Source organism: Grammomys surdaster, unplaced genomic scaffold, assembly GCF_004785775.1.
Source record: "Grammomys surdaster isolate TR1022 unplaced genomic scaffold, NIH_TR_1.0 126176, whole genome shotgun sequence".
Lineage (NCBI taxonomy): Eukaryota > Metazoa > Chordata > Mammalia > Rodentia > Muridae > Grammomys > Grammomys surdaster.
In genome coordinates, this window is record NW_021620983.1 from 524,396 (window position 1) to 538,743 (window position 14,348).

Sequence of the window (14,348 nt, forward strand, 5' to 3'; positions counted from 1 at the left end):
GTGTGTGTGTGTGTGTGTGTGTGTGTGTGTGTGTGTGTGTGTGTGTGTTTTCTCAGTGCTTGCCTAGGGCATGGCAGAGAAGCTTGCTACCGATGTTTATACTTCCTGATTTTGAGATGGTCTTAACAAATTGCACAGGGAGGCCTTGGGCCCACAGTCATCCTTCCTTGGCTTCCTGACTAGCTGGGGTTACAGACCTGTATCACCAGGCCTGGCTCAGTTATTTCTTTCATCAGGTAAAATTTCACCCCCTTACCCCTCAAAAAGAAGAGAACATAGAGATGGGTGTTATTTCTGGCATTGGGTTCTTGCTGGCTTTGGTGCTTATGTGTTTGTGTGCTTCTTCTGCTGTTGTACCTCTAACCAAAAAGAATTTTGATTTGCAGGGGAACTTACAAAGCACAGGCTAGGGCTGGAGAGATGGCTCAGCCATTAAAGGCTAGGCTCACAACCAAAAGTATAAGAGTTCAATTCTCAGCACCCATGGCTGTCTCTCCAGCCACCAAAAACAAACAAACAAACAAACAAAGCACAGGCTATGTGCTATTGACATTGTGGCTCCATAGTCTTATGATTTCTATGTAGAAAAACCAAAAACTGGATAGGAATATAGGAATATAATTTATTTTTTCCTTACCAATCACCACAAACCAATATCGATTCATACCTTGAAATTCTTTACCAGCAGACCTCTAACCTCAAAAAGCAAGCATTTGATAATTTCTGAATATTCAGTATTCTCTGGCAATATAATTACTAAAAAGTTATATTGCTGTATGCTCCCTGTGGCATTTTATATATAAAGTCTAGAGTAACTCTTGGTGAATTATGATTCTTATTTGAAAACAAAACAAAGCCAAAAAAAAAAAAACCTTTCCAAGTAAAAGAAAGAAAGTCATTATTTGATAGATTTCTCTGTCATTGAAAGTCAAGTGGAAAAAACTGAAATTCCTTTCCCTTTTTAAGAAGACAAAAGCTGTCAGTGGCATAAAGGGGATTTTGTTGTACTTCATGCAACATAAAATTGAGAAAGACTTTTTATAATTTCATGCTGTAATTCTAGACATTGTTATGCCAAAACTGTCAATTAATTATGTTTATAAATATCAGGAAGTATATGTGTAGGTTTTGCTATAATGTCCATTGTGCAAACATTTCCCTCACAGTATTTACTGATTAAATATCATGAAACATGGGGAACTATAACTAAAATTATATAGGCTGAGGGGATATCACTAAAGATTAAATGATATTTCATATTAAAACCTTTGGGTCTCTATGCCTACAATAGAACATTTAAAGTATATTTTAAGAGAAATCACAAGCTACACATTAAAAGTCCAGTAAAAACCTGGGACTTTATTCCCAGCAGTTAGGAGGCAGAGGCAAGGTGAATCTCTTTGAGTGTGTGGCCAGTCTGGTCTATACAGAGTTCTAGGCCAACAAGAGCTACATAGTGAGACTCTGTCTCAAAAAACAACAAAAGTACAATAAAAGAAGGTTAGGATAAATTCATATTGTCTCTAAGAGAAATACATCTCAACATTTTAAAGTTTTAGATCATGGCAAGCAGCATTCATCTCCATACAGAGTGTCTGGGTGGAGCCCTCCTGTGATCCTGTGTCACACTCTGATTTTTCTTTGTCATATAGCTCTTCTGCCTTTTCTGTGGTCTGGTGTCAGTCAGTATTAAGCATTGTTCTGACAAGACCAGAAAAGGTCTTGAGCAGAATCTTCCAGTGTAGCTTAGCATAGGTGTGGAAAATGACCAGCTCTCAGTCTGCTGGCAGTGAGTAACATAAAGTTACCTTTGTCTCATAAGCAAAATAATCATTATTCCTGCAGGGATCTGTTTACCACATAACTCTGATTCCTATTTGTTATTCCGTTTTAATAATCCTCAAGCAAAAGACTGAAGGGTTAGTCTTTCATCTTGAATAATACATTTTCTCTGGTAGATAGAAACATTTTTAAAATCAGGGTTGTTTTGTTTTCCTGAAGTAAATCACTTTCTTTGAGGGAACCTCCAACCCCACTAAATTGAAGGTATTTTAGAATAGACTTGTTGAGAAATCCTCATTCATCTTTGACCTATTTTATTCTTGAAAAGTCCAGGGGTCTTTTTTTAATTTGGACGTTTTTTAAATTCCTACTTGTTATTTACTTATTCCATGACTTCCCTAAAATGAGATTGTAGACGTCACACAGTTCCTTGTTTCCATAGATGATAAGCCATGAGTATTTACTAGGCATCTGTACAAACTGGGGCAGCTGAGCTTGCTTCTTTTCTTCCCCCTTATACTGTCCTAGCTCAAGAGTTTTGTTTGCTATCTTATTTTTTAATACCATGCTTAGAACTGTATTTTGGTTAAAGATACCGAATTTCCCATTTAAAAAACAATTGTTTATCCTTTAATCTGAGCACTAGGGAGGCAGAAGCAGGTGGATCTCTGTGAGTTCCAGGCCATCCTGGTCTGCACAGTGAGTTCCAGGACAGCCAGGGTTACATAGTGAGAACTTGTCTCAAATTTAAAAGAAAGGAAAAAGGAAAAAGAAAACTGTTTCAGAGTGTTGGAATGACTTGAGTTTTCTGTAGGTGCATGCGTATATGATGCAGTATGTTTTTAGGATTGAAATGTCTCTAATTTAATATAAATTTAATTTATAGCCCAGTCAATTGAACAAAGACTGATGAAAATGGATCACACTGCAATCCACCCACATCTACTTGATATGAAAATTGGTCAAGGGAAATATGAGCAAGGGTTCTTTCCAAAGTTACAGTCCGATGTCTTGGCAACAGGACCAGCCAATAACAAGTAAGCATGCATTTTACTTATGATTAGTGGAATGAAAGAAGGTTCTACAGTGTTAACTAGGCACTGTGTGAACATTAAATATCTTACGTGTTTATATCTTTTGATCTACCATATTAATCTAGATTGAATTGACTTTTAATTCTGTTAGGTAAAAGACTCTAAAGACCAGTTGATTTTTGTTTTGTTTTGTTTTATAAAACTGTAAATAGGCACATCTGGTTTGTTTTTTTGTTTTGTTATTGTTGTTGCAACTGAGCTGGAATTCAGTATTTAATTTAAACCCTGCCTCAAACACATGAACTGCAAATTACTTTTCATGAGTCCCTTCCCCATCCATGCTGGAAAGTTGACTGGCTTGTTCTTATGCAAGCAACCACTATAGTCGCTGTGAGTTCATTTATGAAATGGCCCTGTCTTGGATGGAAAACAGTTAAACAATAGTCCTCCTCGACCTCTGGCTCTTAAAAACTTTTCATTCTCCCCTCCCTCCCTCCCTCCCTCCCCCCCTCCCTCCCACCCTCCCTCTCTCCCTGCCTCCCCCCTCAACTCTTTTGGTAGGTTAATTGGCTGGCTGGCTGGTTAATTTTTCAAGACATGCTTTCTCTGTATAGCCTTGGCTGTCCTGGAACTCCCTTTGTAGACAAGGCTGGCATCGAACTCACCTCAGTGAGTCTACCTGCTTTTGCCTCCCAGCACTGGGATTAAAGGGGTGAACCACCCCTGCCTGGTTCATTCTGTCACTTACAATGATCCCTGAGCCTTTCGGTGACAGGGAGCTGAGCACAATTCTCATAATGCCTTTGTTTCTAGAGTGGAGGGATTGCAGATGTGTGGTACCACACATGTTTTATATAGTGCTGGAGATGAAATTGAAGGCTGTGTTCATGCTGGGTGAGAATTCTACCAACTAAGCTACATCTCTAGATCTCTCACTTTATTTTTCTTTTATTTATAAAATGTTCTGATTGTTTGAATCACTTTGATATAACTGAGTATCCTGTTGTGCTGACAGTTCTTGTTTCCCTTTGATAGCATTGTATTTTATTATTATTATTATTATTAATAATTTGGTAAGTATTGGTGGTACCACTAGTATATATGAGGACTGTCCTGGTTAGAGATTTAACAGTGAATCCAGCTTGGTGGTACAAACCTGTAATCTTAACATTTGGGTAAGTGAGGTGAATTCAAGGCCAATCTGGGCTACATAGAAAGACTGTTTTGGGTGGGCGGGTTACAGAAGAGCTAATGTAACAAGAGGTGGGCATATTATTGCAGATTTAACAATGAAATGAACATAACAACATTAAAAGCAAGCTTGTAGCCTGATGCAAGTGCTGTTAGCTCCAAGCTCTCTTGCCCCAGTAATTTTCTTTTTTCTTTTCTTTTTTTTTGTTTTTGTTTTGTTTTGTTTGTTTGTTTGTTTGTTCGAGACAGGGTTTCTCTGTAGCCCTGGCTGTCCTGGAACTCACTCTGTAGACCAGGCTGGCCTCGAACTTAGAAATCCTCCTGCCTCTGCCTCCCAAGTGCTGGGATTAAAGGCGTGCTCCACCACTGCCTGGCTCCCCAGTAATCTTCTTAAACAGCATTCATTCCCTGTTTTTGAAACAAAATTATATTTTTTCATATTCTTAGTGTTTATTTGCACCACAATGTCTATTAACCCTAATTTGTTTTGAGAAGATTATTTCATATTTTTCATTGATTAGTTAGTTTAGTTTTGGGTTTATTGAGACTAAATCTTATCAAGTAGTTTAGGTTGGCCTACAGTACATACATTGTCCTCTTGTCTCTACCTCCCAAGAGATAAGATTATAGACATGTGCCCTGTGCCTAGATTAACCCCCCTCATTTTTTCAGTCCCTGTGAAATTTGTATTAGCAGCTATTTTTGTGGGAGTACTATTTCTCCTTTTTAAGATTACATTTATTAGGGGGAATGCATATGTGCCATGGTGCACATACAGCGAGAGACCAGAGGACAGCCTTTGGGAGTCAGCCCTCTCACTTCAGCAGGTCATCAGGCTTGGAGGCAAGCTCTTTCACCCACAGAAGGATCATGACTTTCAAGGCCTCTGTGCCAAGATCTGCACTTAGGCCTTTGTACATTTTCTCTATTAATTTATGTTCTAGTTTTTGTGAGCTGTTTATGCCATGTAGCTTTTATAAAAATAAGCTGTAGAAATTACATGTTGTCGTACATTCATCAGTTGAGTGGTAGCCCTTAAGAGTGAAATGGAGAGTTTTGAGAATAAAGAGTTGATGGAGGGCACAGGAAGATGTTCGTGGCATAAAGGAAACGGGGAACTGGTATGGCATGAGACTAAGGGATCAAGGACGGTTTTCCCCAAGTCTGGGCTCTATTGAGCAAGGTTGGAAGGGAGAGGGTCATTACAGAGGAAAGGGCACTAGTTTTAGGGTACTTTGTATGATTTTTCTTGAGTCTTAGGCCAGAACCAAAAGAAAAAGAAGCATATGAGGTCTGAACATGGGAATCAAATTACAGAAGAGCTAATGTAACAAAAGGCGGGCATTCACACATTAGATGGGAATGTTTAAGATTTCTGAAGTTGGGCTAGAGAGATGGTTCAGGAATTAAGAGCACTGGCTGCTCTTTTGAAGTACCTGGGTTCAATTCTCAGCAACCATATGGCAGCTCACACCTGTCTGTAACTCCAGTTCCAGAGGACCCAATAGCTTCACACAGACAAACACACGGGCAAAACACTAATGCATGTGAAATAAAAATAAATTAAAATTTTTTCTAATTTAAAAAAAAGGTTTTCATAAAATATCTTATAATATAGGCCACCATTTTATAGAAACACAATCATACAATTTTAGAACCAGAGTAATCACATTCTAGCTCTCTGACATAAAAGGAACTTAGGTTTAGAAAGTATATAACATTTAGTACCTTTCTTTTTTTTTTTTTTTTTTTTTTTTTGGTTTTTCAAGACAGGGTTTCTCTGTGTAGCCCTGGCTGTCCTGGAACTCACTCTGTAGACCAGGCTAGCCTCGAACTCTTGAACTCAGAAATCCGCCTGCCTCTACCTCCCAAGTGCTGGGATTAAAGGCGTGCGCCACCACCGCCCAGCAGTACCTTCCTTTTAAAATTTCAATTATTTATTTATTTTTTAAATGTTTGTGTGCATATGTCTGTGAGAGTATGCCCCATGTGACTAAAGATCACTGGAAACTAGAGTTACAGGTAGTTGTAAGCTGCTCAAGGTGCTGGAACCACATTCCAGTCCTGGAGGAGCAGCCAGAACCACACTCCAGTCCTGGAGGAACAGCCAGAACCACACTCATGTCTTGGAAGGGCAGCCAGGGCTGACCTATATCTCTTCAATTATTAATCTCAATTTTTAAAAAGTGTTAGTTGTGGTGACAGTTGTGAATATACCAAAAACCCACTAGACGAGTGTTTTGAATGGATAAATTAAATGGTGTCTGAAATTATAAGTTTAAACATATTTTGAAAAGAATTGATTGGAAGAGCTGGGTATGGTAGCACAAGAGACAGGAGGATCATGATTTCAAGTCCAGACTAAACTTCACAGCAAGACTGTCCAAAGAAAAAACAAGCAAACCAGAGAAGAAGAAGAAGAAAAAGAAAAAACAGCTGTTCCCAGCCTTTTGTGCAGAATAGTTCATTCTTTCTGTTTCCAAAAAAATCAAATTCCATGTCTTTTTATTTGGCGATTTTTTTTAAATCCGCATTGTCTTGGGTATATTTACTTTCTAGTCGCTGGGTGAGTCGAAGTGCCACAGCTCAGCGCAGGAAAGAGCGCCTTCGCCAGAGCTCTGAACACATTGGGCTGGACAGTGACTTACGGGAGGTATGTGGTCTGGCTGTCTGGGATACCACGATGCAGAGGTCAGAGAACTCACCAGGAGGTGTCATTATGCATAATCTTTCAAGTTCTTTTTAAAAGCAATTCATCTAGATTTTAAAATATTATTTTTGAATTGACGTGTAGCAGAAAACACTTTTCCAATTTTATCCTTTTATTCATCTAAAATAGGGCTTTATTTCTGTGTGTTAAACCATGTAGAAGCTTTGTTTAGGGTAAATTTTTGGTCATTAAATTTTGGTCTCCTGAAGGGAAAAATATTGAGGTGCACCTATATCTAAGTTTCAAATATAATTTAGGCTGGGTAAGTAACGATACATTAACATATTCTTTGTCCTTAGTTTGCTGACCCCATTTTTAGATATACTAGACCTGTTCTTAGATTAACTATGCTCTATCTGTATTCATTGAAAATAAAATTCAAATTATGTATAAATAATGATATTTTGTTTCTTGTAATGAAAAGAAAATGCAATCAGAATTTCTGTTAACTCTTTTACGAGCTCAAATGTGTAGAAAAATAACAGAAAGCACCATTCCAAACCTCACTTTCTGTAACTTGTGTTCGTACATGTGTGATTTTTAAGCTTTTTCTTAAGAGCTGAAGCCTTTCCTGTTCATTGCCTCTCCTTTGCTGCCCCGCCCATTATCATCATATCATGTGCATGCAGGTTTTGCTTCTCTTTCTGTCTTTGCTTTCTTTTTTTTTCTTTCTTTTCCTTTTTCTACTTTTCTGTCATTGAAACGTCGCCATCATTTTAGCCTTCCGGGGAACTTTTGGTCTGTCAGAACTCCATGGCATTCTGGGAGTGGGATCAGGGCCCAACTCCTCCTGCACGGCTTCCTAAAAAGTCCTTCTCTGAATGCTGCCTGGTATGTCCTTTGCCTTGAAAGTGCTTCACAAGATTGCTTGAATGGCCCACACATAAGAGTGCATGTGGCATGTTTGATCTCTGCTTCATTTAGCCTATTTGCGCCTGTTTTTGCTGAATTGTGCTCACACAAGCAAGTCTTATCATGTTAACAGTAAAACTGGCATTCAACTGCTTAGTCTTTGAGGGTGTATGTATATATTTGTGTGTATGTGTATTTATGTGTGTGTATATTTACATGTATATCTATATATCCTCTGTAACAAATTGCTTTTCTTAAGTTGAAGAGGAAGGAATGTATTATAATTCTTTCTTATTTTAAGCATTTTTTTTTACAAGTGCAAAAGTGGCTGAATATCAGCTTTTCTTTTGCTAGATGTTTGTCTCTGTCATGTTTTAATTTAATCTCCTGGTCTACATTTTGTGTTTCAGAAAACTCACTCATTGTCATAGAGTATTAGTGCTAAGAGGAACCTTTGAGGTCTTCTTGTCTAACTTGACATAATTTAGCTGACAAGCAAGAAATTTGCCCGCAGTTAAATGGACATACAAAGGCAAGGCTGAGCCTGTAACACAGGACTCCTAATGTCCAGGCTCAGTCTTTTTTCATTAATCATGCATACCAGTCTGCTCTAACCACTGCTAACCTGAGGGTACAAATACTCTGGCTTACAACGTTTTCCTCATTGTGTTAGTCCTTTACATTTACAATAGTCTGCTCTTTAAAGAGCACTTAGTTCAGTGTTTATTGAACAACATTGCAATTTCATATGTATTTCCTAATGGCTTATTGCTTCATCTTTGGTTGTTGTCTTTTCTGGGTGGTGGTGGTGGTGGTGGTGGTTGTTGTCGTTGTCATTGTTTTGAGACAGGACATCAACCAGATTATTGACTGGCCTCAAATTCACAGAATCTACATGCCTCTGTTTCCTGTGATCTGGGATTAAAGGTGTACACCACCTCACCCAACTATTTTGGGTGTTTTTGCTCTGTGTGTGTGTGTGTGTGTGTGTGTGTGTGTGTGTGTGTCTTTCTGTCTGTCTGTCTTATGTGAATGACACATGAATACAGTGCCCTCAGAGGCCAGAAGAGAGCTCAGAATCTCTTGTAGCTGTAGTTTCAGGCATCGTGAACTGTCCGAAGTGGGTGCTGGGAACCAAACTCAAGTCCTCTGTGAAATCAGTATACACTCAGTACCACAGACCCATCTCACCAACCCCACCAACTCAGTTTTTATATGGTGCTGGGGCTCAAATTACGGTTTTGTACATGCTAGCCAAGCACTCTACAATTGAGCTACACTTTCAGTGGGAAAAACTCTTTAAACATTAAAAATTTATTTTTACCAATTTTTATATCTAGCTTTTGACACTGTCCCCAAATAAAATATAATTCTTATATAGGGATGCTGCCTTGTAGCTCAGATTGATTTTTCTGAAACTGATTTTATTTCCTACATTTACTTACTTGAAAATTAACTTTCAGTATGTATCTATGCCCATTGCTACATTTAAATGCCCTACTGATAACAGTTTTCTCAATCTCAATTCTTCCCCCCACCCCTTTTTCATTTGAATAATATTTAAAATAGATAAGTACACATAGGTGCTGAAGAAACTGCTACTTGGAGAATTCATTTGCTTTCTCAGTGATTCTTTAAATTATTAGACTGGGAAAAGGCTATATCACTTTGCTAATATTGCCTTTTGTCATAAACATTGAGAGAAACTGATCACTTAATCAGTAAGATTTTCAGCAGCTTTAACAGGTCAATTTTCCTCTAAAAGGGAAACAAATTCTCATACATCTAAAGAATGTGAAGTAGTTTACATATCATCAGCTTCTCATCAGATTTTCCCCTTAAGATAATAAGGGTGGATTTACATCTGTTCCTGTGGATGTTCACTAGCTTGCAATCTCTCTCCCACAACAAAGTACTAGTTTTACTATATGATTTAGAGCAATTCTTCAAAAATGTAGTTTTTTTTTTTTTTTTGGTTTTTCAAGACAGGGTTTCTCTGTTCTCTGTGTAGCCCTGGCTGTCCTGGAACTCACTCTGTAAACCAGGCTAGCCTCGAACTCTCCAACTCAGAAATCCGTCTACCTCTGCCTCCCAAGTGCTGGGATTAAAGGCGTGCACCACCACCACCCGGCTCAAAAATGTTGTCTTAAAATAAGACACTGGGATCTTTTGGAGATTATGCCTTGTCACCTTGATGCAAAAGTCTAGATGAGGTTTTTCAGGTAGCATACAGACACAGAGAACATAGTTCTCCACTAACAAGGTGTGTGTGTTTGGGGGGGGGAGGCAGTGTTCTGTTTGCTTGCTTGCTTGTTTACTATTATGGTTTTGAGACACGGTCTTGAGTATCTCAGCTGGACTCAGAGCCAGAGAGAGAGAGAGAAAGAGAGAAAGAGAGAGACAGAGAGAGACACAGAGAGAGAGACAGAGAGAGAGAGACAGAGAGACAGACTCTGGACATAATACTAGGGATTATAGAACAAAGCAGGGGAAGGTTTTATGCAAACATTTTAGAGTCCTCCCATCCACCTCATCCCAGCCCCATGTTAGAAGCACAGGATGCTTTTCAGCCATTTCTGTGAGCTAGATAGCATGCACCAAACAATGAGATTCATCATCATTAGACATTAGCTGATATGAGTGAGGTCATAAAAATTAGCTACAACACAGTTCTGGTTACTCAGAGCTAAGGGTCTGTCTGAAGAATAATGCCCTTGATGACTGAGGAATTTAAAGTCTCTGCTGAGAGGAGTAGAACAGAGGAAGTCAGTGAACTGAGAGCCATTCCATTTCTGTGGAACCTCAGACTAGACTAGACACCCAAAGATTTTTTCTCTTACCTTGATCCTAACTAATCATCATTCTGGTGGTCCCATTAAAAAGACTAAACTCAATGAAACTCCTGATTTTGAGTGCATTTCAGCTTAATAAAGTTTCTGTCACTCTCCTTTCACAAGAGTTAACTGGTTTCAGGAAGAGTACACACGTTCTCTGCCTTCTATCAAGAGCACTAAAATCTTAGTCGCTGTTATACACATATACTTACAGCTTTCTTTTACATCTTGCTTGTATTTGTATGTGTGTGTAAGTTATAAGTAGAAAAGAATATATGGTGTTAATACATTAAAATATTCCTGATTTTTAGAAATATATGCAAGAGGCACGAAGTTTAGGGAAAAACCTAAGGCAACCAAAACTGTCAGATCTCTCACCTGCTGTGATTGCACAAACCAACTGGAAATTTGTAGAAGGCTTACTAAAAGAATGCAGAATGAAGGTACGTATTCTGCTGCCAGGAAGTGTGTGTTCATGTTTATACTGTGTGTGGATCTAAGATGGGATGAGCCAACCCCATTTGTGCCTATAACTTCTCTAAAAAGAGTTTATTATTTTATTTTTGTATGAGCATGGGTGTTTTACATGTATGTATGTCTATGTACTACATGTGGACAGTGCCCATAAAGGCCTAAAGAAGGCATCAGATCCTCTGGGACTGGAGTTACAGGTGCTTGTGAGCTACCATGTGGTACTGGGAATCAAACCTAGGTCCTCTGCAAAAACAGCCAGTGCTCTTAACCACTGAGCCACCTCTCCAAGCTTCCCCCAAAAAACTTTTTTGTGGCATAGACTTAATATGCTCTTCACTGAAGTCATGAACCTTCATGAAGTCTCCATGGCCCATAGCATCAGTGATATAGGAGCCTTGGGGATGTGTGTGTGTACACATAGAAGTCAGAGGACAACGGAGTCAGTTTGTACTATTCACCTCATTTTGAGGCAGCCTCTTTCTTGTTTCTTGCCACTACTTTGGCTTTTTCAAAATAGCAGGCCATGAACTTCATCCCAAATCTTACATAGCAGCACCAAGATTGCAGATGCGTGTCAGCTGTTACATGTGTTCCCAGGGTCTGAACTCAGGTGGTCAGGCATATGTAGCAAGCACTTTTACTCACAAACCATCTCTCCAGCCCTTAGCTATTGTCTTCCTCTCATCATGATGTTAAGCCACTCATAAGTTATATGAAGAATGTTACTCTTATGTGAAAGGCAACATGTTTTTGTACCTATGTATATACCCGTATAAAGCCTTGCTTGTGCTCATACATGTGGTATGTGCTTAAGGGAATAAATCTTAACTATGTCATAGGTCAGTGAATATTACATATAATTCTCTCACAAAACTGCATTTATATGGGTAGCTTGTGGTCATATTCAATAAAAGCACTATTTTCAATGTCAGTGTAGTCTAGTGAATTAGACAAGGTCCCACCTAGAACTGTATGCTTTCTCACTTTATGTGTGAGAAAAGCTTAGGTTGAAAACCATCTACCTGAAACTGGTTTTCGGTATTTTAGTACATCATTGTGAGCAAAAAAGAGAGAAAGGGGAGGCAGTGGTCTTAGTTCACATACAAACTAGGAAGTTCTCAAAAAAAGAAAAACAAGAAAATGGAAGGAAGGGAAGGGAAGGGAAGGGAAGGGAAGGGAAGGGAAGGGAAGGGAAGGGAAGGGAGGGAGGAAGGAAGGAAGGAAGGAAGGAAGGAAGGAAGGAAAAGAAAGAACATTGAGCCACTCATTTCTGTTGTAGTTTTGGCTTAAGTATCAATATCTTTAATTTGCCAAATGCTAGAGTCAACAAAGGGTAAGATACGGTGACAGAATGAGGTTCTGGTGTCAGGCAGTGCATTTTCTAGATTCAAGGCAATTTCAGAAGTTCAAGATACCTATACTGTTATAGAAGTTAGTAATCTAAATTATATGTAAGTATTTTTTCAACATGAGAGTGCCTTACACAATATTATTTTATTGTTTCATTAGTGCCCTTCCATTTCTCTGACATGATAGTAAAATATAGAATAGTGAAACATAAAATTACTCCAGCCATCTGACCACCAGATTAAGACATTGTGACTGGAAAATCTGTAATTAGAATTGCAATGAAGGGAAGCTAGATCTAGAATTGATTCCTTGGTTTTGAGTTTCAGTGCTGTGGCAATTTTATAAGCACACATAATGTTTTTAGACAAAACGCATGTTGGTAGAGAAGATGGGACATGAAGCAGTGGAACTGGGCCATGGAGAAGCAAACATTACTGGCTTGGAAGAGAACACCTTGATCGCCAGCCTGTGTGACCTACTGGAGAGGATATGGAGCCATGGCTTACAGGTCAAGCAGGTAACTGACTGAGGAGGTGCTGCTAACATCACCGCTTGAGGGACTTCCTCATGTCAAGGGGCTGGTCAGGGAATCACACATCTTTAATCCCAGCACTGAGGAAGCAGAAGCGGGTAGATCTCTGTGAGTTTGAAGCTAACCTGGTCTACATAGGGAGACCCTGTCTGTGGGGAAAATTTAGAGGCCGCCACAGTGGTGGGGGCCCGGAGGGGCTTCCATGCTGTGGCGGGTCCCACATTCAGGAGGAACCCTATGGTTCCAGCAGCCTAGAGGCTTTGGCGGTGGCAGGCCCCAATGACACGAGGAAGTCCTTGGTTCCAGAAAGGTTTATTGTCATGGCGGATGGTGGATGGATCTAGGCGTACCCCCCAGAACTCAGGGCAGTCCTGAGTTATATAGGGAGGGAGAAAGGGGAAGGATTGGGGGAGGATCTGGGGGAGGAATGCTTAATTTGCTCTGCCCTCTGGCCTTCATTAGTATGTAAATCCCTAGGGCCTGAGGCCTATAGTCTGGCCTATGTGACTGAACAATGTAATTCTATGAAGACATGACTGCTTTTCAGGACCCTGGATTCTGGGGGGCACCAAACTCCTGCCGGTACTCACGCAGAGTCTCGGGGTCTAGGCACCTGCTCAACCATGACCCAGGATACCCTCACGCAGTCCCACACCTGTCCTAAAAAAGGAAAGAAGCCCAAGCAATGGTGATGCATGCCGTTAATCTGGGAGGCATCAGCAGGCAGGGGTTAGCCTGGTCTACAGCCAGGGTTACACAGAAACCTTGTCTCAATTTAAAAAAAAAAAAAAAAAAAAAAAAGGAAGGAAGGAAGAGACTGGCAAGATTGCTTTGCTCAGCAAGTAATGGTGCTTGCCACCCAGTAATCTGAGTTTGACCTCTGTAACCCACATGGTAGAAGGAGGAAAGTAACTCCTGAAAGCTTTCCTCTAATATCCACACATGAGTGAGAAACGTGACCGGATGATTAGATCATAAGCCATTCAATTCCATCAAAAGAAACAATCTAGGACAGACATAGTGGTATGTACCTTTAATCTCAGCACTTGGGAGACAGAGACAGGGATAGGCTGTTCTACAAAGTAAGTTCCAGGACAGCTAAGCTTACACAGTGAGACTCTGTTTCAAAACAGAAAAGAAGGGAGGAAGGGAGAGGAAGGGGAAGGAAGAAAAAGAGAAAATCTGTGATCAGGAAGGTGGGGGCAGGAGAAGAGAAAAGAAAAAGAAAATCTGGGCTGGAGAGATGGCTCAGTGGTTAAGAGCACTGACTGCTCTTCCAGAGGTCCTGAGTTCAAATCCCAGCAACCACATGGTGGCTCACAACCATCCGTAATGAGATTGGATGCCCTCTTCTGGTGTGTCTGAAGACAGCTACAGTGTACTCATAAATGAAATAAATAAATCTTTAAAAAAAAAAAAAAAAAGAAAAAAAAAAGAAAAAGAAAATCTGTGATCAGGAAGATCTTTCCTAACAAACAAGTATAAAACTGTACATGTTACGCAGTTCTTTTTTTTTTCTTTTTTTTCTTTTTTTTTTCTTTTTTTTTTGCATTCCTGGACACCCCAGTATTATGCTGTGTGTTCAATAA

The 14,348-nt window shown here is 39.6% G+C and overlaps 1 protein-coding gene across 4 annotated transcripts in view; it reads left to right on the top strand.

Annotated features, from left to right (window-relative positions):
• Dennd5b (DENN domain containing 5B) overlaps positions 1 to 14,348 on the top strand; it is a 132,829-nt gene that overhangs the window by 73,107 nt on the left and 45,374 nt on the right. For all 4 annotated transcript variants that reach the window (XM_028757571.1, XM_028757572.1, XM_028757573.1 and 1 more), the window contains 4 exons: positions 2,669 to 2,819; positions 6,567 to 6,660; positions 10,715 to 10,846; positions 12,592 to 12,744. In XM_028757571.1, coding sequence (XP_028613404.1) covers positions 2,669 to 2,819; positions 6,567 to 6,660; positions 10,715 to 10,846; positions 12,592 to 12,744 — 530 coding nt within the window. The remainder of the gene's footprint in view (positions 1 to 2,668; positions 2,820 to 6,566; positions 6,661 to 10,714; positions 10,847 to 12,591; positions 12,745 to 14,348) is intronic.